Source organism: Brachyhypopomus gauderio, chromosome 1 (assembly GCF_052324685.1).
Source record: "Brachyhypopomus gauderio isolate BG-103 chromosome 1, BGAUD_0.2, whole genome shotgun sequence".
NCBI classification, from domain to species: domain Eukaryota; kingdom Metazoa; phylum Chordata; class Actinopteri; order Gymnotiformes; family Hypopomidae; genus Brachyhypopomus; species Brachyhypopomus gauderio.
In genome coordinates, this window is record NC_135211.1 from 51,631,561 (window position 1) to 51,654,169 (window position 22,609).

At 41.4% G+C, this 22,609-nt stretch overlaps 1 protein-coding gene across 2 annotated transcripts in view; it reads right to left on the reverse strand.

Annotated features, from left to right (window-relative positions):
• Positions 1-1,107: 1,107 nt before the first annotated feature.
• The window catches only part of LOC143524785 (uncharacterized), a 32,801-nt gene continuing 11,299 nt past the window's right edge, over positions 1,108-22,609 (reverse strand). The window contains exons 3-6 of one of the 2 annotated variants that reach the window (XM_077018289.1): positions 3,867-4,046; positions 3,509-3,642; positions 3,325-3,431; positions 1,108-3,083 (exon numbers count right to left, since the gene is read on the reverse strand). In XM_077018289.1, coding sequence (XP_076874404.1) covers positions 2,951-3,083; positions 3,325-3,431; positions 3,509-3,642; positions 3,867-4,046 — 554 coding nt within the window. In that variant the 3' untranslated portion in view covers positions 1,108-2,950. The remainder of the gene's footprint in view (positions 3,084-3,324; positions 3,432-3,508; positions 3,643-3,866; positions 4,047-22,609) is intronic. The other variant, XM_077018290.1, reaches the window with a different exon arrangement.

Below are 22,609 nucleotides of genomic sequence, written 5' to 3' on the forward strand. Positions count from 1 at the left end.
AGGTTTTTCGTTTGACAGTTGGTGGTACTTTGTCTAAAAAGTTTGAGAACCACTGGTCTAGATAATACGTTTTAGAATTCTTCCTCTAAGTCTTGTGCGTGCTTGAGTTCTGTATGCTGTAGTCTTGCTTCTGTTCGTTTGGTGTAAGTTAAGTCTTGCTCTAGTTTGTATGTTACATGTTAGGTCTTGCTTGTTTTATGAATATACGGTGATTGTCAATGTGAGTTAGATGTGTGTCGCTTAGTTCGAGTTTCAGTTGTAAGGTTTTGTTTCTGCTTCGTCATGTTTCTCTTCATTGTGGTTCATTTGTATATCGCCTTGGGTTGTGTAAGTTTTATTGTCGGTTCGGTCATGTCTCTTTGTGTTGTAGTCCAGCGGTGTGTTGTCCACGATTTGGTGTTTAATAATATATATATATATATATAGCCTACGCGTTCTATGTTTCCTGTGTCTTATTGTATTGGATGTATGGTCTCACATTTATGTTTATATGGTTCTGTACCACAGTGTCCTTGATTTGCCTAGTCTTATGTTTTGGTGTGTTCGTGGTCTTTAGGTGCCTCATATAAAAATAAGTTGTTGAGTTCGTTTGGTTACGCGTTGTGTTCTTCCGTGTGTATCTGTAGTCTGTGTGTCGGTGCTTGATTACTATGCCACGTAAAAGTAAAGTGATCCGTGACAGCGCTATACGGCTAGCCGGTATGGCTACGTCTAGTAGCTTAGAGTCCCGCTCTCCAGCGCCTGTGCGTCCGCCCCCTAGTCATGGTACCACCCCACCGTTACAATATATATATATATATATATATATATATATATATATATATATATATATATATATATATATATATTTATATATATACAGTATATACACACACTCATATATATAAATAAAGGATATGCTTGGATATATTGTACAGTACTGACCACTGGGGAAGAGATCTCGGAACCAAATTCTGCTCATGGTAGAGTTACTGACTCTGATTTACTGCTCCTCATTACTTTAAGAAATACAGGTGACCTTCTGTTACATGCCCACCTGTGGGCTCTGGTCCAGGCAAAGTGGTGGGATGTAAAGAATAAGGACGCATTGTAGCACTGAATGGATTTTAATAGAGCACTGGGTGATTGATACAATAATAACACAGTGGTTAACTAACCACACAATATATACAATAACATAACCCAAAAACTTCAGCCCACTGGTCTTTGGTCATTATACAACAACTGAATACTCGTCAATGGGGTGATATGAATTTCGGGACTCATCCTTCGATAAGGGCAGACACAGAGAAAAGAGGAAAACTACTAAAATAAAAACCTAATAATGCAAAGCACTCAACACTCCAAAGAGTAAACCAGTTTGTGAAAAGGTATGCACTGCCATTCTCCATATTAAACCATATCAAACACCTCACTGATCCTCACAGGCTTTCTACTCAGGACTATTAACTGATTCAGATGAGGAATGTGCCTTAACATATTGACATGACACACCCAAGTATTGTGTTTCCTAATGGGAGAACAAATAATGTAGTCCATCTCAAAAAGTGTTTCCTTGACAACATATGGACCTGAAAACATAGCTAACAGGGAGTATACATGTTCATGCAAAAATGCCCGTACTTGACCACCCATTTTCAAATGTCTAGAGACGGCTTTTCCATCTAATAATAATAATAATAATAATAATCTTTATTTGTATAGCACCTTTCATACATACATGTAACTCAAAATGCTTTACAGTAAAAATAAAAAAAAACATTAAAGGAGATAAGACAAAAAGAAAATGTTAAAAGAAATTATAGATAAAAACATTAAAATAATAAAAAGTAAAAAAGTAAAGTAAATAAGATAATAAAAAGTAAAGTAAATAAGATAAAACTATTAAGATAAAAGCGGATCTAAACAGGAATATTTTGAGACTGCTCTTAAAACTATGCAGGGATGATCTAAGAGCTTTTTCATACACTGTTGGGACACATTGTGAGCCACAGCATTAGCTTCATGAAATCTTTCCCGAAAAGTACTCTCATAATCCAAGATGTTTTGCCCCTGACCATCCTCAGGTAAAAACGCTTCTTAAAATAGCTTCAGGGAACGACGCACAGTGTCCGCACACACCGGCTGTGCCAGACTGAATATTAGTTCATAAGCACACAAGGTGTTCATGAGGTGAACATGAGGTGATTAAAGCATATGATTGGATGAACATGACATAAATCATACATAATTTGACTAATTCCTGGAATGGGCCGAGGACGTCCAGGGGAAAGACAATACAATTCTAAGGCCTACAAAATCACACCAGACACTGTCCTACTTATATGATTAACACATATATAGGTAAAAACTCTAGCTTATACATCTATCATGTGACTATTATGATTAACACATACTAATAAAGCACAGCATCAGGGAAATATAAAAAAATCTACCACATTATTGATGTGTAAATTTGAGTTTTTAAACACAGTATTTGCAAATACTGGAAAATTGTCTTTTGTTTCAGACAAGTTTCCTTGGCCTTTCTCTCATTCTGTGCTACCAGCGTCACAAGAGTAAACTTGATACATGAGACCAAATAAAATTTAACTTTCAGAAAAAGCAACCAAATAAGTTGCTTAGAAAATATATGTAAAATATTTCTCACTGGTGGAAAACTTTCAATACATAGAAAAAATATGCTTTTCACTTTAATTTCAGTCATCAAAAAAAGAGAATATAAATATGAACTAAATATGTTTCCAAGAAACCACGAGATGAATGATTTGAATAATAATGATATGAATCTGGTATTCATTTTCATTTGAAGCTAAGTCAAGAAAAGAAGGTACAGTAAACTCTGGCCTGGATCATTACAGGACAGTAAGTCTCCTAGGACTGAAGTCTCACTGTGAATTTTGTGTGAGTGTTTGTTCATTTTACCTGTAGGGTCCAGAACTGCTGATCACTAAGCAATACGTTTCTCACAGATACACTTTTTTTTAAATGAGCACGGCAGGTCATTCCATTTCCCATCTCTTTCTGATACTTCTACACAGTCCTCCTCACCTGCATTATTTGGCTCCCCTGAAGCCCAGAACCTGAAAGCCAGAGAACCAAAGTCATCTGATCTGTTTTCAGCTACATTTTCATTCTAGAGCTTCAGCTGATTCTTCCCAAACTGTGCAAAATATCTTTCCACATAAAACAACCAGTTTAAATTTCTTGTTTAGTTTAAATTACAATATATAACACAACAAGATCAAATACATTAGCTAGCACTTTGAATATGAGTAGTTTTCGTAGTGGTGTATGTAGACTCTCAACTCTACACTCTCTTACACAGTGGTTAATGCTGAGCCGTCCACCCATTTCCAGTCATTCTCCGTCTGTTGATCAGTCAGACCAATCCAAGCACGCTTGTTGGCCAGTGTTTGAGCTACAAAATCCTGCACATTTGATTGCAAATTATAAACAGACTGCTGAAGAACAGTTAGTCACTCTGAATCCTCTCACACTCACTCACCTGTTTCTCTTTGCTGTTTATGATAATCAGGTCTGCACCTCGGTCTTGGCAATACTTCCTGCTGTCACTCCAAGTCTCCTCTCCATCAGATAAATAAACCCAGGATGATGTCCATCCCTTTTTTACATGGACATCTGTTTATAAAATAAGACAATAACACATTAGGTTATATGTAATAATATATGCTTGAAACAAAAGCTGGCTTCATCACTCAGTACAACAGAGTCTAATGAATTCTCGGCTGAATCACTTCATTAATGATTTAACTAGAGGGAACAGATGTAATGGCAGAAGGACTGTGGGAGAAAATACTATCATCATTCAGCACGATAATGATTTAATCTGGATGTTCACTCACCCAGTTCACAAAGCTTTCTTTGGAGGCCACTCTCTTTCTTTAGCTGGTCTCTCTCTAATGTTAGGTTGTAGTTACTGCTCTGTAACTGGTCTCTCTCTATAGTCAGCTTATTGTAGCTGGTCTGTAACTGGTCTTTCTCTAACGTCAGGTTATAGTTACTGGTCTGTAACTGGTCTCTCTCTGCAGTGAACGAGACACAATGAGGCATACTGTATAAATACATTAAATGAATACATTGTAGTGTTTCACATGTTGAACTGGGAGGATTAGTCAAGACTTCACATAGATCTCAGACCACAAACAGTGTGTATATGTGTGGGACCTACAGAACCTAATATAACACTATACTAGTTCAGACCACAAACAGTGTGTGTAACGATTCAGGGGGACAGGCGTGACGCAAATGCAAGTTTTAGGAAATTTATTAAAGACAACAAGAAACAGACTAGACTGACAAAACTACAAGGCACACGAGAATTTACATAACAGAAAACATCAAACAACAAGACGGCAAAACAGAACCACAAAACGACAGAACTACTCTTGACTTATTACGAAGACCACAAATGCATCACCGTACGACAGAATTAGAAACCAAGGAGGACTAAACGAACATAAGGCTCAGGGTTATACACACGGGAACAGCTACAAACTTAAACATAAAGCGTAGGGCTGCAGACAGCAACATAACATGAAAGACACAACCGAAAGACAACTAAACAACGATACAGAGGGGAAAACTATCGAATACAAGGAGACAACAAGGGAGCTAAAAGCAGACACAGTATACAACTAGGACACTAACGGACAGAAAAAACACGTAAGGGTTTAGGCAAAGCAGAGCGAGGGCAAGGAGTACTCACGAAACATACACACACAATGACCAACACGGGAGTGAAACACCACGGGGATTATATACACAGAAAACAAGACGGTGAAACGAGACGCAGGTGGGGACAATGATGGCAGGGGTGTGGCAGACAGGGGGAGAGACCATGGGGACAGGGAAACTAGGCGGGACCAGGGAGGAGGGAGGGGCTGGATGTGAGTGTGTATATATGTGGGACCTACAGAACTTAATATAACACTATACTAGTTCAGACCACAAACAGTGTGTATATGTGTGGGACCTACAGAACCTAATATAACACTATACTAGTTCAGACCACAAACAGTGTGTATATGTGTGGGACCTACAGAACCTAATATAACACTATACTAGTTCAGACCACAAACAGTGTGTATATGTGTGGGACCTACAGAACCTAATATAACACTATACTAGTTCAGACCACAAACAGTGTGTATGTGTGTGGGACCTACAGAACCTAATATAACACTATAGTAGTTCAGACCACAGAGAGTGTGTATATGTGTGGGACCTACAGAACCTAATATAACACTATACTAGTTCAGACCACAAACAGTGTGTATATGTGTGGGACCTACAGAACCTAATATAACACTATACTAGTTCAGACCACAAACAGTGTGTATATGTGTGGGACCTACAGAACCTAATATAACACTATACTAGTTCAGACCACAGAGAGTGTGTATATGTGTGGGACCTACAGAACCTAATATAACACTATACTAGTTCAGACCACAGAGAGTGTGTATATGTGTGGGACCTACAGAACCTAATATAACACTATACTAGTTCAGACCACAGAGAGTGTGTATATGTGTGGGACCTACAGAACCTAATATAACACTGTACTAGTTCAGACCACAAACAGTGTGTATATGTGTGGGACCTACAGAACCTAATATAACACTATACTAGATCAGACCACAAACAGTGTGTAAATGTGGGTGACCTACAGATCCTAATATAACACTATTGTCATGGTGAGGCGGCCCCCTACCGGTCGCCTCCGTCCACAGCGGCTGTTGTTGTTGTTGTTTTGTGACGTCGTGTGCGTCACTCAGGTGGGCGGAGCCCATGATCCATCTCACCTGAGGGTCGTTTGTTTGCCTATATATGTCTTGTCTTTGTACCAGTTGACCGCTGGTCATTATATCCTTAATTTGGAGATATTGCACGGGTTTTTGGTTTGCACACTTTCTATTAAACCATCCTTTTTCCCATGAGACTTGGCGTGATCGCTTCCTTTTTAGTTGCTCACCCCGCCCGTCACAGAATGACCAGCCACCTTTCGGAAGCCGCCAGTCTCTTTTTCTTTCTCCTTCGTTCGTGGTCATGTCTCGTGGTAAGTGTTTGTCTGCGTGGTGTTATGTGAAGAATTCCGCCGTGCTTTTGTGTTGTGTTTGTGGCACGGCGAAATTCTTCACAAAACACCACGCTGTCTGCCCTGGGAAAACTCTTCGTGTTTGTTTATTGTATGTAGTTGAAGAGCCCTGCTGTGCTTAGATGTGTGTGTATAGCACGGCGGTGACCAGGGTAGTCGACCCACGGCTCTTCGTGTTGTGTGGTTGTTGTGTTGGGTGTGCGTGAATGGACGCTATGGACCAGTGCGCTAGCTCGTTTGTTGTTGTTAAATGTTGTGTGTGCGTGACGTGGTCGCCGCTCATCCCTAGGGAGTCGGAGGAGGAATCGGAGGAAGAGGATTACCTCCCTCCGCCCGTGTGCTCCTCTCGCACCGCAGAGAAGGGTGAGGAGGAGGAGGGCTCCTATACTACGGAGGAAGAAGAGAGCCCTCCCCCCTCAGAGAGGTCTGCGGAGACCGTGAGAGGGAAGCGGACGCCCTCTTCCGCTCACGCCAGCGACAGTGCTATGGACTGCTCCCGGGGTGGCAGCCCGGAGCAGTCCATGGAGTGGAGCCGGGGAGAAGAGGAGGAGGAGGAAATGGAGACCGAAGGAGACCACCCACACGGCCCGCTCGGCCAGTCCGCCAGCCGCGATGCATCGGGCACGTCTGCCCGCCGCGATGCACCGGGCGGAGAGTCCGCAGCGAAGGCAGGAGGGGGACTGCCCAACGCAGCACCAGCAGCTCCGGACCTCTCTCCCCTGCTCGCTCTCCTCCTGGCGCGAAGCCTGGCGCCTGTTATGTGTTTGTCTGTGCCAGTGTTCATCAGTCTTCCCGTGTGTGTGCTTAACCCGTTTTTCCCTCTTGTGCCACTATGTGTAAGCGTGCCTGTGTGTGTGTTTGTGAATGTTCCGTTTGGTGTGTCTAACGTCTTTTCCCCCGTCTTCCCAGGGAGGGTGTGCTAGGCGATTCGTAGCGGACGCTTCGCCAAGGGCAGTCACCTCCCAGACGCAGGACTGAGCGCGTCGGATCTGCCCATCGTCGTGGGTTCGGGGCACTCGGTCCTGTTGGCACCCCGGGATGGGTAGTGCCCTTGGAGGGGGCGTCTGTCACGTTGAGGACCCCGGCCCCTCCCTTTTGGGCGTGTGTCAATGTTGTCTACGTGCTTTGTCTGCGTCAGTGGATATTCGTGGTTAGGGTTTTGTCGTGTGATTAATAAGTCTCACCTGTGAATCGTCTCGTGATCACGTGGGGCTAATGTGGATGGTCTATTTAATGTGCGCTCGCGCAGTGTCCTGTGCTCGTCGTTGTCTAATGTCCACACGTTGTTGTGTGCTTGTGTCTGTTTATCATGCGCTATTGCGCAACATATATATATATAAGTAAAGTGACGTTTGCTGCCACAAAGGATTTGTGATATATATAATAGGATGGGGTACATGTAACTTTGTTATCAAAGCCGTCTTGACAGGTTTATTGCCCCCCAATAAAACTTTATGACCCCAATAAATTTTTATGACCCCTCCCCCTTATCGTGTTCTGTACATTGTGGTCATGGCATCTAATAGTAATTGTTTTTTTATCAGGAGTCCCTAAATGCTCCTCTTTGAAGTAATATGTGTGTGTGTGTGCCAGGTACACAGATTGCCCCCCCCCATTGTCATTTTGAAGTATAAGTTGTGTGACCCTGGCCCAACCTGAGAGTGCCTCTAATTTAAATTAGTTGATTTTTATCAGAAACATATGGCTGTAGAGAGTCGTTTGATCAGGACCATCGTGAGACCCCTTTATCTAAATTAGTTTAGATAGTGTCTTCCATGGAAAATATTTTAGAGAAATAAAAAGTTTAATTACCTTAAAATATTTACAGCCTAAAAAGTCCTGTGGTTCATAGCTGATATGGGTGTAGAGAGTCGTTTGATCAGGACCATCGTGAGACCCCTTTATCTAAATTAGTTTAAATGTTGAGCCATCTAACGCAATTACCGTTGCAATCACCTGTCTGCATCAACTTCACACAGATAGTGTCTTCCATGGAAAATAAATATATTTTAGATAAGTAAAAGTTAAATTGTCTTAAAATATTTACAACCTAGAAAAGTCTCGTGGATCGGCAGTTATCTCAATCAACTGGTTCGTACCGGTTATGTACAGATTTGGTCTAGATTTTGTCTACTGGACTCGGCCTGATGGGCGTATTGCCGGATTTGTGTTCGACCCCCCCCCCCCCCCCCCCCCTTCTCACTATAACATCCCACTTCTCACTAAAACATCTCCGGGCGATCTATTGTGAACTCGTGCGGATCAAATGTTAACTTTTGACTGTAATAATCGGAATCTGTTCCGAAAATGGTGTTCCCTGCTAAAACTTTCACAATTTTTGTTAACGTTTTGTTCTCTGAAGCGCATAGCATACGAGTTATCCTGACTTTAGGTTTTAACAGTCCATTTTCTCTGATGTGTTAAAATCCCACAAGCTTAAAGAAAGTTTATTATATTACAACATTAACTAACCTGACTTTAAAAATAATTAGAACCAACTAAAATTTTACCGTCAATTGTCTTTGAAGTATAGGGTACGCGTACTAACCTTAAGCTTAAAGCTTGTGTTTTTGTCAGAGCCATGCTTCCTGACACAAGGAAAACACCCAAATGACTAGCCCTGGCTCACCTCTTACATGTCCCCGCCCTGTCCACTGATGACGTGAGCATGGTCACTGACAGTTATGAGCTTGCTAATAAACCGGCATCATAAATATTTCTTCCTAATCTTGTTTTTAACGGTTGTCTTCACATTTTATATCACAAATGACAGCAGCATTTTAAGGTCTTGTACAAGCATTCACTTTACAGCCATAGGGATATAAAACATTTGTTTTCTGCGTACAATGTACTGATGTAAACAAGTGAAAAAACTTCTGTCCATTTAGAAATGTATTTTGAAGTTGAACAAGTAAAACTAAAATCTACAACCTGTTTTTAAAGGTAATTGCAACTTTCAAGTCTTAACTTTACACCACCTCCGGCAAAATCTTTTTTAAAGTAAACATCTATTTACTCAGAATATTTTTGTTTGTTTGGCTATTTATTAAAGCACTTATGAAACTTTCATAAATATTTTATCTTCCTAAACCTTTGTTTTTGAAATTCCACATATTTGAAACATGTAAACATACTTTGCTTGCCCTACTTTCCGAATGATGCTGAAACTGCAGCCTTGACGTTGCAATTCATAGTTGTTCTATTTGACCTAACCTAAACCCAAACTTGCTGGAATTATTCATTTTACAACTGTGTAAAAACACGCCCATTATTGTGTTACATTATTAGATACAAACATTATTGTGTTACATTCATTCTCTTTTATTTTTGACTCATAAAAGTTAAACAGTACATTAATTAAAGCTTGCCCTATTATGAAGCACAGCATTATACATTTTAATATCATGTTAAAAATGTCAAACGGGTAAAAATAGGGTTTGAAGACAAATATTGTTTTTATTTCACACAAATCTGAGCTGCAAATTTTAGTTAGTTAATGACATTCTAGCTAAATTCTTACAAATTGGCCTGTCATTGAGTATAGTCTTTTCCATCAGGCGTCGGTACCGCCGTAACCCACTTTTTAGCACATTTGCTGTGAATTGAATGTCTTTTGACACAGAGGTGAATAGCACTGAAGAGCTCCTGCCAATTTAGACGGTAAACGTACCCAAACAAGTGTGATATTAATTTATATCAACGTAACAAATTGCCATACGAGGGAAAACACATGCTAATTCTACCTGCATCTTGGTCACTGTTATCTTTTTGTTTCCATATGCTCAAGATTGGGATTTCACAGCTAAATAACTACCCTTTTTGTTGCTTTTCATGGTTTTACATAACGTCCACACGTATTAAATATATAATCAAATTTCAGAACTCTACACTCAACCTATTCGCCTATTCATGTATTTTTTATTTGGACACACGTATTGCACTCATGTATTTATTTATTTTGCAAAACTATTTCCCCTGAAATCCGCCAAAGACATCGCGGCGGCCTTCTTCGTTCGCTCACGTATAATCAACCCGTGTCTTTACTGTCAGAAATGCAGTCGATAAAAGCTGGCGCAGTGATGAGTTTTATTTCACAGGATGAGCTTACACAGAAAAAACAATGCATGTATAAGCTATGGTGACTTATGATCCAAAGCGATAGCGGCAAACATTTAGCCTTTTATCTAAAAACACAAATCAGCCGGTCTGCTAATTTTGGGTGGCCGCCATCTGTGTTTCCTCACATCCCCCATTCAGTTCTGTTTAGAGAAAATACAAAGTTGATCATTCAAATTGCCAACAGTTTTAGTCACAAAACAGCGGTTGAACACAGGGCGAATTAGATTATTAAACAAGCCATGTCTCAATAACTACTTGAAATTCAAGGTTCCATTACAAACATTTGGTTACCGGCACGTTTTTATTTTATTTTATTTTTTACCCATCATTTTGTTAACGTTAGCGCAAGGTTTTTTGCACACAAATAGGCCTATATATACACGTATGTATGAATTAGTTACACATAAAGGACTTTTGTTAAGATTTTTACTGGCGTAACTAAATGTATTACATGACACATCCCAGCATCAGCCCCTCCATCAGGAAGTAGACCAATAGGGGAGGAGCATAGTAGCAGCGCTGTGATCGCACCCAAAACACATCACACATCAGTCAGCCGAGCACGGGTTTGGACGAAACTTCATGGATCTACATTGTCCGTAAGGATTTTTTCACCATAACAGAACTGCACGTACCATGATTTTGATAGCAGGAGCAAGATTCTAGTAGCAGCACAAGGTTTTTCTTTATTTTTTTCTGCAATATAGGTCACCATTGCAATTGCTCTGGCTAGTCTGAGGACATTTCAGGGCAATTTGTGAGTGAGTTCGGAGAGATGAGTGAAGTGTGTTAAGTGGTACGATCTTCTTTTGCAAAAATGTTTCAGTAAGTCAAACCAATCAAAGACACTGAATTTGCGGTAAACGTTTGCAAGCATCCCGATTATGGATACAACTTACAAACCATGAATTAGGAATGCTAAATGTTATCACAAACCAGGTAATTGGCTTATTCAACCTTTTCAAAAACCATACACACATTACCTCAACATATAATATGCATTATTTCAAGTTGTGCCAATATTCTGCAAAACATAAACAATACTATTGTTTACATTCTAATTCTAATAGAAAGTATCTACTCAAAAATACAACTGTCTGAAACACAAGACAAGCAAGCAACTTTTAGTTAAACTTTTGTGTTTCAGACAGTTGTATTTTTGAGTAGATACTTTCTTTTAAGAATACAATAGTTAAAGAAAAAAAACACTGATGACCTCTATGTCAAAAAAGAGAAAACATTATGACAATAAGAATGAAGCACTGCTAAGTGATAATTGAGCTGACTTTTGGTTTGTTATCATTTTTAACCACATGACAATTTTATTGCTTGTGTGTAATCATGTCTCTACTTATGAGGTTTTTCTTAAGTAGTGGATCGTCACCACCGGGGGAGGACCGGGTGATACACTAATAATCAATCTAAAGATCTGCATAATGTTCTTTTATCTGTACTTTCTTTTATGTACTCTAAATGCAACAAATTAACCTCTGAAGTTCTTAAAAAATGTCCCTGGCTGAGTTTTCTACATATCAGCATGGTTGTGTGTGTGTATGTGTGTGTGTGTGTGTGTGTGTGTGTGTGTGTGTGTTACACCTAAAATTCTGCCATGTTGAAGTCAGTCTCAAAAGAGAGCCCCATTTTCTGTCAGAGCAAGTTAAGTTTTGACTGATCACATGATGTTGTTAAGATAGATTTGGGCTCCTCAGCCATGACTACCGCATGAAACACCTCCTGCCGCATGTAGTCAGTCCTCCCTGGTTGGTCTGAATTAACAAACCCCTGATAATAAATGGCTGGTTAAAGTGGAATGGGAGGGGGTGGGGGGGGGGGGTGCTCATTCCTTCCTCACAGGTGGTATTAACACTTGGAGATGGGGGTTTTACAGCAAACAGTTGAGATGTTGCCCGTATATGCCGATTCTGAGACAATGGCATGCTTTGCCTAGTAGTCGGATGTAATAAAGATTTCACCTTTGAAGTAAAATAACCTTAATTCTAGAAACTGTGTATATGGAAACGTATTTGTGGACACAGTGATAATCATTTACACTAAATTGATCATAATGTTCAACTAAGTGCCCATATATATATATATATATATTTTTTTTTTTTTTTCTTTTTTCACAAACGGCCCGATACTTCAGCTATGGAGATGTGTGATTAGCTGTTCATTGTATGACCATTTGGATTTCTTAACCTCTAGTGTTTTGGATTTATTCAGTCTTGGATTTATTCTAGTTCTTCAATCTTATCTATCACGCTGAACCAGAAAAGAAAGAAAAAAAGGTTAGGAGGACTTGTTAAAGTTCTTTACTGCGAGGAAAAAATGGAGTTTGGTTGTGATTACTGCATTGTGTTGTACTGACTGAGGAAGTCACTAGCGTGATTACAAAACAGAATCGCTGTGGGCGCATAAGAACACTTAGTTCGTTAATCTGGTGGATTTCTAATTGGTTTAGACATTGTGAATACACATGTAATGACTGGTAGGCATAGAAGATTTAAAGGAAAACTATTTTTATTGTTCACTTTGTCATATATAACACCATTATTACATTTACTGTCAGATGACCCGTCTGAGTACAAATTATGCTGAAAAATTAAATAAATAAATTTTAAAAAGTTGATTTGCAGAAATTTAGTAGAGTGAAATAGTATGTAACTAATAATAATGTTTTGCAGAATAATGACACAACATGAAATTCATATTATATGTTGGAAGTAATGTGTGCATGGTTTTGAAAAGGATGAAGAAGCCAATTTTCTGGTTTTCTGTAAAATGTTACATTCCTAATGCAATGGTTGTTGGCAATATCCATACGTGGCATGCATGCAAAAGTTTACCACAAATTCAGTCTCTGAGTTTCAAATCTGAATCATACATTGATTGAGTTGTATGCAAAAACAAGCAATCCTCACCAAAAAGTGTGGATGGGGTAAAGAGCACATGCCTGTAGCCAAAAGTTTCTAAAGGAATCTCAATTTCTGTAGTACTTCATTTAAACACATCTTATTTCATAAGGAAATCCGGCCCAGCTTCTGTAGCTATTTTATGATAAAAACTATTGGCACTTTGAATGTTCAACTTTGCATTGTTTCTAAACAGAAGCAACCTGGAAGTGCATGAAAACACTGAATTGTTATCAGATGAAGGAGGTCTCTGGCTGTTATTGCTGCAACGTGTGGTACTAACTGGAAAAAAGTCACTGTAGTCTGAATACAGACTTACTGTGGCAGCCTAACTGGTGGTTTTCTACTCTGTTTAGACTTTGTGAAGAGAAGTAAAGCAATTTTGGCAGGCCTTGAAGATTTTAAAAGAAAAATCGTAGAAATAATTCACTTTGGGCATATAAAACATCTTTGTTACATATTACTTGTAGATGGATCATAACACCAGGTTCTAATGATCCTGTAAAACAGTTGATTTACAAAAAATTTGTAAAACGAATTAGAATGTAAACAATAGTATTGTTTATGTTTTGCAGAATATTGGCACAACTTGAAATAATGCATATTATATGTTGAGGTAATGTGTGTATGGTTTTTGAAAAGGTTGAATAAGCCAATTACCTGGTTTGTGATAACATTTAGCATTCCTAATTCATGGTTTGTAAGTTGTATCCATAATCGGGATGCTTGCAAACGTTTACCGCAAATTCAGTGTCTTTGATTGGTTTGACTTACTGAAACATTTTTGCAAAAGAAGATCATACCACTTAACACACTTCACTCATCTCTCCGAACTCACTCACAAATTGCCCTGAAATGTCCTCAGACTAGCCAGAGCAATTGCAATGGTGACCTATATTGCAGAAAAAAATAAAGAAAAACCTTGTGCTGCTACTAGAATCTTGCTCCTGCTATCAAAATCATGGTACGTGCAGTTCTGTTATGGTGAAAAAATCCTTACGGACAATGTAGATCCATGAAGTTTCGTCCAAACCCGTGCTCGGCTGACTGATGTGTGATGTGTTTTGGGTGCGATCACAGCGCTGCTACTATGCTCCTCCCCTATTGGTCTACTTCCTGATGGAGGGGCTGATGCTGGGATGTGTCATGTAATACATTTAGTTACGCCAGTAAAAATCTTAACAAAAGTCCTTTATGTGTAACTAATTCATACATACGTGTATATATAGGCCTATTTGTGTGCAAAAAACCTTGCGCTAACGTTAACAAAATGATGGGTAAAAAATAAAATAAAATAAAAACGTGCCGGTAACCAAATGTTTGTAATGGAACCTTGAATTTCAAGTAGTTATTGAGACATGGCTTGTTTAATAATCTAATTCGCCCTGTGTTCAACCGCTGTTTTGTGACTAAAACTGTTGGCAATTTGAATGATCAACTTTGTATTTTCTCTAAACAGAACTGAATGGGGGATGTGAGGAAACACAGATGGCGGCCACCCAAAATTAGCAGACCGGCTGATTTGTGTTTTTAGATAAAAGGCTAAATGTTTGCCGCTATCGCTTTGGATCATAAGTCACCATAGCTTATACATGCATTGTTTTTTCTGTGTAAGCTCATCCTGTGAAATAAAACTTATCACTGTGCCAGCTTTTATCGACTGCATTTCTGACAGTAAAGACACGGGTTGATTATACGTGAGCGAACGAAGAAGGCCGCCGCGATGTCTTTGGCGGATTTCAGGGGAAATAGTTTTGCAAAATAAATAAATACATGAGTGCAATACGTGTGTCCAAATAAAAAATACATGAATAGGCGAATAGGTTGAGTGTAGAGTTCTGAAATTTGATTATATATTTAATACGTGTGGACGTTATGTAAAACCATGAAAAGCAACAAAAAGGGTAGTTATTTAGCTGTGAAATCCCAATCTTGAGCATATGGAAACAAAAAGATAACAGTGACCAAGATGCAGGTAGAATTAGCATGTGTTTTCCCTCGTATGGCAATTTGTTACGTTGATATAAATTAATATCACACTTGTTTGGGTACGTTTACCTTCTAAATTGGCAGGAGCTCTTCAGTGCTATTCACCTCTGTGTCAAAAGACATTCAATTCACAGCAAATGTGCTAAAAAGTGGGTTACGGCGGTACCGACGCCTGATGGAAAAGACTATACTCAATGACAGGCCAATTTGTAAGAATTTAGCTAGAATGTCATTAACTAACTAAAATTTGCAGCTCAGATTTGTGTGAAATAAAAACAATATTTGTCTTCAAACCCTATTTTTACCCGTTTGACATTTTTAACATGATATTAAAATGTATAATCCTGTGCTTCATAATAGGGCAAGCTTTAATTAATGTACTGTTTAACTTTTATGAGTCAAAAATAAAAGAGAATGAATGTAACACAATAATGTTTGTATCTAATAATGTAACACAATAATGGGCGTGTTTTTACACAGTTGTAAAATGAATAATTCCAGCAAGTTTGGGTTTAGGTTAGGTCAAATAGAACAACTATGAATTGCAACGTCAAGGCTGCAGTTTCAGCATCATTCGGAAAGTAGGGCAAGCAAAGTATGTTTACATGTTTCAAATATGTGGAATTTCAAAAACAAAGGTTTAGGAAGATAAAATATTTATGAAAGTTTCATAAGTGCTTTAATAAATAGCCAAACAAACAAAAATATTCTGAGTAAATAGATGTTTACTTTAAAAAAGATTTTGCCGGAGGTGGTGTAAAGTTAAGACTTGAAAGTTGCAATTACCTTTAAAAACAGGTTGTAGATTTTAGTTTTACTTGTTCAACTTCAAAATACATTTCTAAATGGACAGAAGTTTTTTCACTTGTTTACATCAGTACATTGTACGCAGAAAACAAATGTTTTATATCCCTATGGCTGTAAAGTGAATGCTTGTACAAGACCTTAAAATGCTGCTGTCATTTGTGATATAAAATGTGAAGACAACCGTTAAAAACAAGATTAGGAAGAAATATTTATGATGCCGGTTTATTAGCAAGCTCATAACTGTCAGTGACCATGCTCACGTCATCAGTGGACAGGGCGGGGACATGTAAGAGGTGAGCCAGGGCTAGTCATTTGGGTGTTTTCCTTGTGTCAGGAAGCATGGCTCTGACAAAAACACAAGCTTTAAGCTTAAGGTTAGTACGCGTACCCTATACTTCAAAGACAATTGACGGTAAAATTTTAGTTGGTTCTAATTATTTTTAAAGTCAGGTTAGTTAATGTTGTAATATAATAAACTTTCTTTAAGCTTGTGGGATTTTAACACATCAGAGAAAATGGACTGTTAAAACCTAAAGTCAGGATAACTCGTATGCTATGCGCTTCAGAGAACAAAACGTTAACAAAAATTGTGAAAGTTTTAGCAGGGAACACCATTTTCGGAACAGATTCCGATTATTACAGTCAAAAGTTAACATTTGATCCGCACGAGTTCACAATAGATCGCCCGGAGATGTTTTAGTGAGAAGTGGGATGTTATAGTGAGAAGGGGGGGGGGGGGGGGGGGGGGGGGTCGAACACAAATCCGGCAATACGCCCATCAGGCCGAGTCCAGTAGACAAAATCTAGATCAAATCTGTACATAACCGGTACGAACCAGTTGATTGAGATAACTGCCGATCCACGAGACTTTTCTAGGTTGTAAATATTTTAAGACAATTTAACTTTTACTTATCTAAAATATATTTATTTTCCATGGAAGACACTATCTGTGTGAAGTTGATGCAGACAGGTGATTGCAACGGTAATTGCGTTAGATGGCTCAGAACATTTAAACTAATTTAGATAAAGGGGTCTCACGATGGTCCTGATCAAACGACTCTCTACACCCATATCAGCTATGAACCACAGGACTTTTTAGGCTGTAAATATTTTAAGGTAATTAAACTTTTTATTTCTCTAAAATATTTTCCATGGAAGACACTATCTAAACTAATTTAGATAAAGGGGTCTCACGATGGTCCTGATCAAACGACTCTCTACAGCCATATGTTTCTGATAAAAATCAACTAATTTAAATTAGAGGCACTCTCAGGTTGGGCCAGGGTCACACAACTTATACTTCAAAATGACAATGGGGGGGGGCAATCTGTGTACCTGGCACACACACACACATATTACTTCAAAGAGGAGCATTTAGGGACTCCTGATAAAAAAACAATTACTATTAGATGCCATGACCACAATGTACAGAACACGATAAGGGGGAGGGGTCATAAAAATTTATTGGGGTCATAAAGTTTTATTGGGGGGCAATAAACCTGTCAAGACGGCTTTGATAACAAAGTTACATGTACCCCATCCTATTATATATATTTTGTGTCTCGTCCTTCACGCCGCACCCACCGTCACAGCCCAGTTTTGTTGTGTTTCCTGGGCATTATGGACATCAAAGAGGAATTCTACAGCATCGTAGGTTTGTCTTTAATTCACACGGACAATAAAGAAATTAAGCAAAGGAGAAGCAATATAGCCTATAACGAACTTCATTCCATTTACATTTTAAGGATTTCCTAGAGTGATTGATGGAACCCACATATGCTACCTATTACAGCACCATTAAAACATGAAGGTGATTACATTAACAGAAAATCCATCCATAGAATTAATGTACAGGTACTAACCTTTATAAGAATAATGTAGGGGAGACCAGGGACAGTTGTAACACTTTTTGTGATTTTTCCAATAAATCAAGAACCATTTACACTGGAATAGCCAACTTGCAACTTTCAACTACTGAAACAATGTATATAAGTGGGTTTATGAAATATGTACAGGTTGCAAAATTGATTTAAATACAGTCACTCCAATGTTACAACCGTCCCTGGGTACAAGGACAGTTGTAACACATGCCAGGGATGGTTGTAACATCTAAAATTTACTTAATTAATCAAATACTCAAAATGAAAAAGATTATTTATCATTCATGTTATTGTGACTATTAATTTCCTTTTTTTAAATAGGCCTAATGATTACTCTCACCCCACATGACAAAAAAAGAGGGGAAGGATCAGGCACCACACATGGTGTGATGGGAGGATGAAGACACCACACATGGTGTGATGGGAGGATGAAGGATCAGACACCACACATGGTGTGATGGGAGGATGAAGACACCACACATGGTGTGATGGGAGGATGAAGACACCACACATGGTGTGATGGGAGGATGAAGGATCAGACACCACACATGGTGTGATGGGAGGATGAAGGATCAGACACCACACATGGTGTGATGGGAGGATGAAGACACCACACATGGTGTGATGGGAAGGATGAAGACACCACACATGGTGTAATGGGGAGGATGAAGGATCAGACACCACACATGGTGTGATGGGAGGATGAAGGATCAGACACCACACATGGTGTGATGGGAGGATGAAGACACCACACATGGTGTGATGGGAAGGATGAAGACACCACACATGGTGTAATGGGGAGGATGAAGGATCAGACACCACACATGGTGTGATGGGAGGATGAAGGATCAGGCACCACACATGGTGTGATGGGAGGATGAAGACACCACACATGGTGTGATGGGAGGATGAAGACACCACACATGGTGTGATGGGAGGATGAAGGTTCAGACACCACACATGGTGTGATGGGAGGATGAAGGATCAGGCACCACACATGGTGTGATGGGAGGATGAAGGATCAGGCACCACACATGGTGTGATGGGAAGGATGAAGACACCACACATGGTGTGATGGGAGGATGAAGACACCACACATGGTGTGATGGGAGGATGAAGGTTCAGACACCACACATGGTGTGATGGGAGGATTAAGACACCACACATGGTGTGATGGGAGGATGAAGACACCACACATGGTGTGATGGGAGGATGAAGACACCACACATGGTGTGATTGGGAGGATGAAGGTTCAGGCACCACACATGGTGTGATGGGGGGATGAAGGATCAGACACCACACATGGTGTGATGGGAGGATGAAGACACCACACATGGTGTGATGGGGAGGATGAAGGTTCAGGCACCACACATGGTGTGATGGGGGGATGAAGGATCAGACACCACACATGGTGTGATGGGAGGATGAAGACACCACACATGGTGTGATTGGGAGGATGAAGGTTCAGGCACCACACATGGTGTGATGGGAGGATGAAGACACCACACATGGTGTGATGGGAGGATGAAGGTTCAGACACCACACATGGTGTGATGGGAGGATTAAGACACCACACATGGTGTGATGGGAGGATGAAGACACCACACATGGTGTGATGGGAGGATGAAGACACCACACATGGTGTGATTGGGAGGATGAAGGTTCAGGCACCACACATGGTGTGATGGGGGGATGAAGGATCAGACACCACACATGGTGTGATGGGAGGATGAAGACACCACACATGGTGTGATGGGGAGGATGAAGGTTCAGGCACCACACATGGTGTGATGGGGGGATGAAGGATCAGACACCACACATGGTGTGATGGGAGGATGAAGGATCAGACACCACACATGGTGTAATGGGGGGATGAAGGATCAGACACCACACATGGTGTGATGGGGAGGATGAAGACACCACACATGGTGTGACGGGGAGGATGAAGACACCACACATGGTGTAATGGGGAGGATGAAGGATCAGACACCACACATGGTGTGATTGGGAGGATGAAGGTTCAGGCACCACACATGGTGTGATGGGGGGATGAAGGATCAGACACCACACATGGTGTGATTGGGAGGATGAAGGTTCAGGCACCACACATGGTGTGATGGGGGGATGAAGGATCAGACACCACACATGGTGTGATTGGGAGGATGAAGGTTCAGGCACCACACATGGTGTGATGGGGGGATGAAGGATCAGACACCACACATGGTGTGATGGGAGGATGAAGGTTCAGGCACCACACATGGTGTGATGGGGGGATGAAGGATCAGACACCACACATGGTGTGATTGGGAGGATGAAGGTTCAGGCACCACACATGGTGTGATGGGGGGATGAAGGATCAGACACCACACATGGTGTGATTGGGAGGATGAAGACACCACACATGGTGTGATGGGAAGGATGAAGACACCACACATGGTGTAATGGGGAGGATGAAGGATCAGACACCACACATGGTGTGATGGGAGGATGAAGGATCAGGCACCACACATGGTGTGATGGGAGGATGAAGACACCACACATGGTGTGATGGGAGGATGAAGACACCACACATGGTGTGATGGGAGGATGAAGGTTCAGACACCACACATGGTGTGATGGGAGGATGAAGGATCAGGCACCACACATGGTGTGATGGGAGGATGAAGGATCAGGCACCACACATGGTGTGATGGGAAGGATGAAGACACCACACATGGTGTGATGGGAGGATGAAGACACCACACATGGTGTGATGGGAGGATGAAGGTTCAGACACCACACATGGTGTGATGGGAGGATTAAGACACCACACATGGTGTGATGGGAGGATGAAGACACCACACATGGTGTGATGGGAGGATGAAGACACCACACATGGTGTGATTGGGAGGATGAAGGTTCAGGCACCACACATGGTGTGATGGGGGGATGAAGGATCAGACACCACACATGGTGTGATGGGAGGATGAAGACACCACACATGGTGTGATGGGGAGGATGAAGGTTCAGGCACCACACATGGTGTGATGGGGGGATGAAGGATCAGACACCACACATGGTGTGATGGGAGGATGAAGACACCACACATGGTGTGATTGGGAGGATGAAGGTTCAGGCACCACACATGGTGTGATGGGAGGATGAAGACACCACACATGGTGTGATGGGAGGATGAAGGTTCAGACACCACACATGGTGTGATGGGAGGATTAAGACACCACACATGGTGTGATGGGAGGATGAAGACACCACACATGGTGTGATGGGAGGATGAAGACACCACACATGGTGTGATTGGGAGGATGAAGGTTCAGGCACCACACATGGTGTGATGGGGGGATGAAGGATCAGACACCACACATGGTGTGATGGGAGGATGAAGACACCACACATGGTGTGATGGGGAGGATGAAGGTTCAGGCACCACACATGGTGTGATGGGGGGATGAAGGATCAGACACCACACATGGTGTGATGGGAGGATGAAGGATCAGACACCACACATGGTGTAATGGGGGGATGAAGGATCAGACACCACACATGGTGTGATGGGGAGGATGAAGACACCACACATGGTGTGACGGGGAGGATGAAGACACCACACATGGTGTAATGGGGAGGATGAAGGATCAGACACCACACATGGTGTGATTGGGAGGATGAAGGTTCAGGCACCACACATGGTGTGATGGGGGGATGAAGGATCAGACACCACACATGGTGTGATTGGGAGGATGAAGGTTCAGGCACCACACATGGTGTGATGGGGGGATGAAGGATCAGACACCACACATGGTGTGATTGGGAGGATGAAGGTTCAGGCACCACACATGGTGTGATGGGGGGATGAAGGATCAGACACCACACATGGTGTGATGGGAGGATGAAGGTTCAGGCACCACACATGGTGTGATGGGGGGATGAAGGATCAGACACCACACATGGTGTGATTGGGAGGATGAAGGTTCAGGCACCACACATGGTGTGATGGGGGGATGAAGGATCAGACACCACACATGGTGTGATTGGGAGGATGAAGGTTCAGGCACCACACATGGTGTGATGGGGGGATGAAGGATCAGACACCACACATGGTGTGATTGGGAGGATGAAGGTTCAGGCACCACACATGGTGTGATGGGGAGGATGAAGGATCAGACACCACACATGGTGTGATTGGGAGGATGAAGGTTCAGGCACCACACATGGTGTGATGGGGGGATGAAGGATCAGACACCACACATGGTGTGATGGGAGGATGAAGACACCACACATGGTGTGATTGGGAGGATGAAGGTTCAGGCACCACACATGGTGTGATGGGGGGATGAAGGATCAGACACCACACATGGTGTGATGGGAGGATGAAGGATCAGACACCACACATAGTGTAATGGGGGGATGAAGGATCAGACACCACACATGGTGTGATGGGAGGATGAAGGATCAGACACCACACATGGTGTGATGGGGAGGATGAAGACACCACACATGGTGTGACGGGGAGGATGAAGACACCACACATGGTGTGACGGGGAGGATGAAGACACCACACATGGTGTAATGGGGAGGATGAAGGATCAGACACCACACGGTGTGATGGGGAGGATGAGGGATCAGACACCACACATGGTGTGATGGGGAGGATGAAGGATCAGACACCACACATGGTGTGACGGGGAGGATGAAGACACCACACATGGTGTGATGGGGAGGATGAAGGATCAGGCACCACACATGGTGTAATGGGGAGGATGCTGCAGGTGGTGTGTAGGATGCCA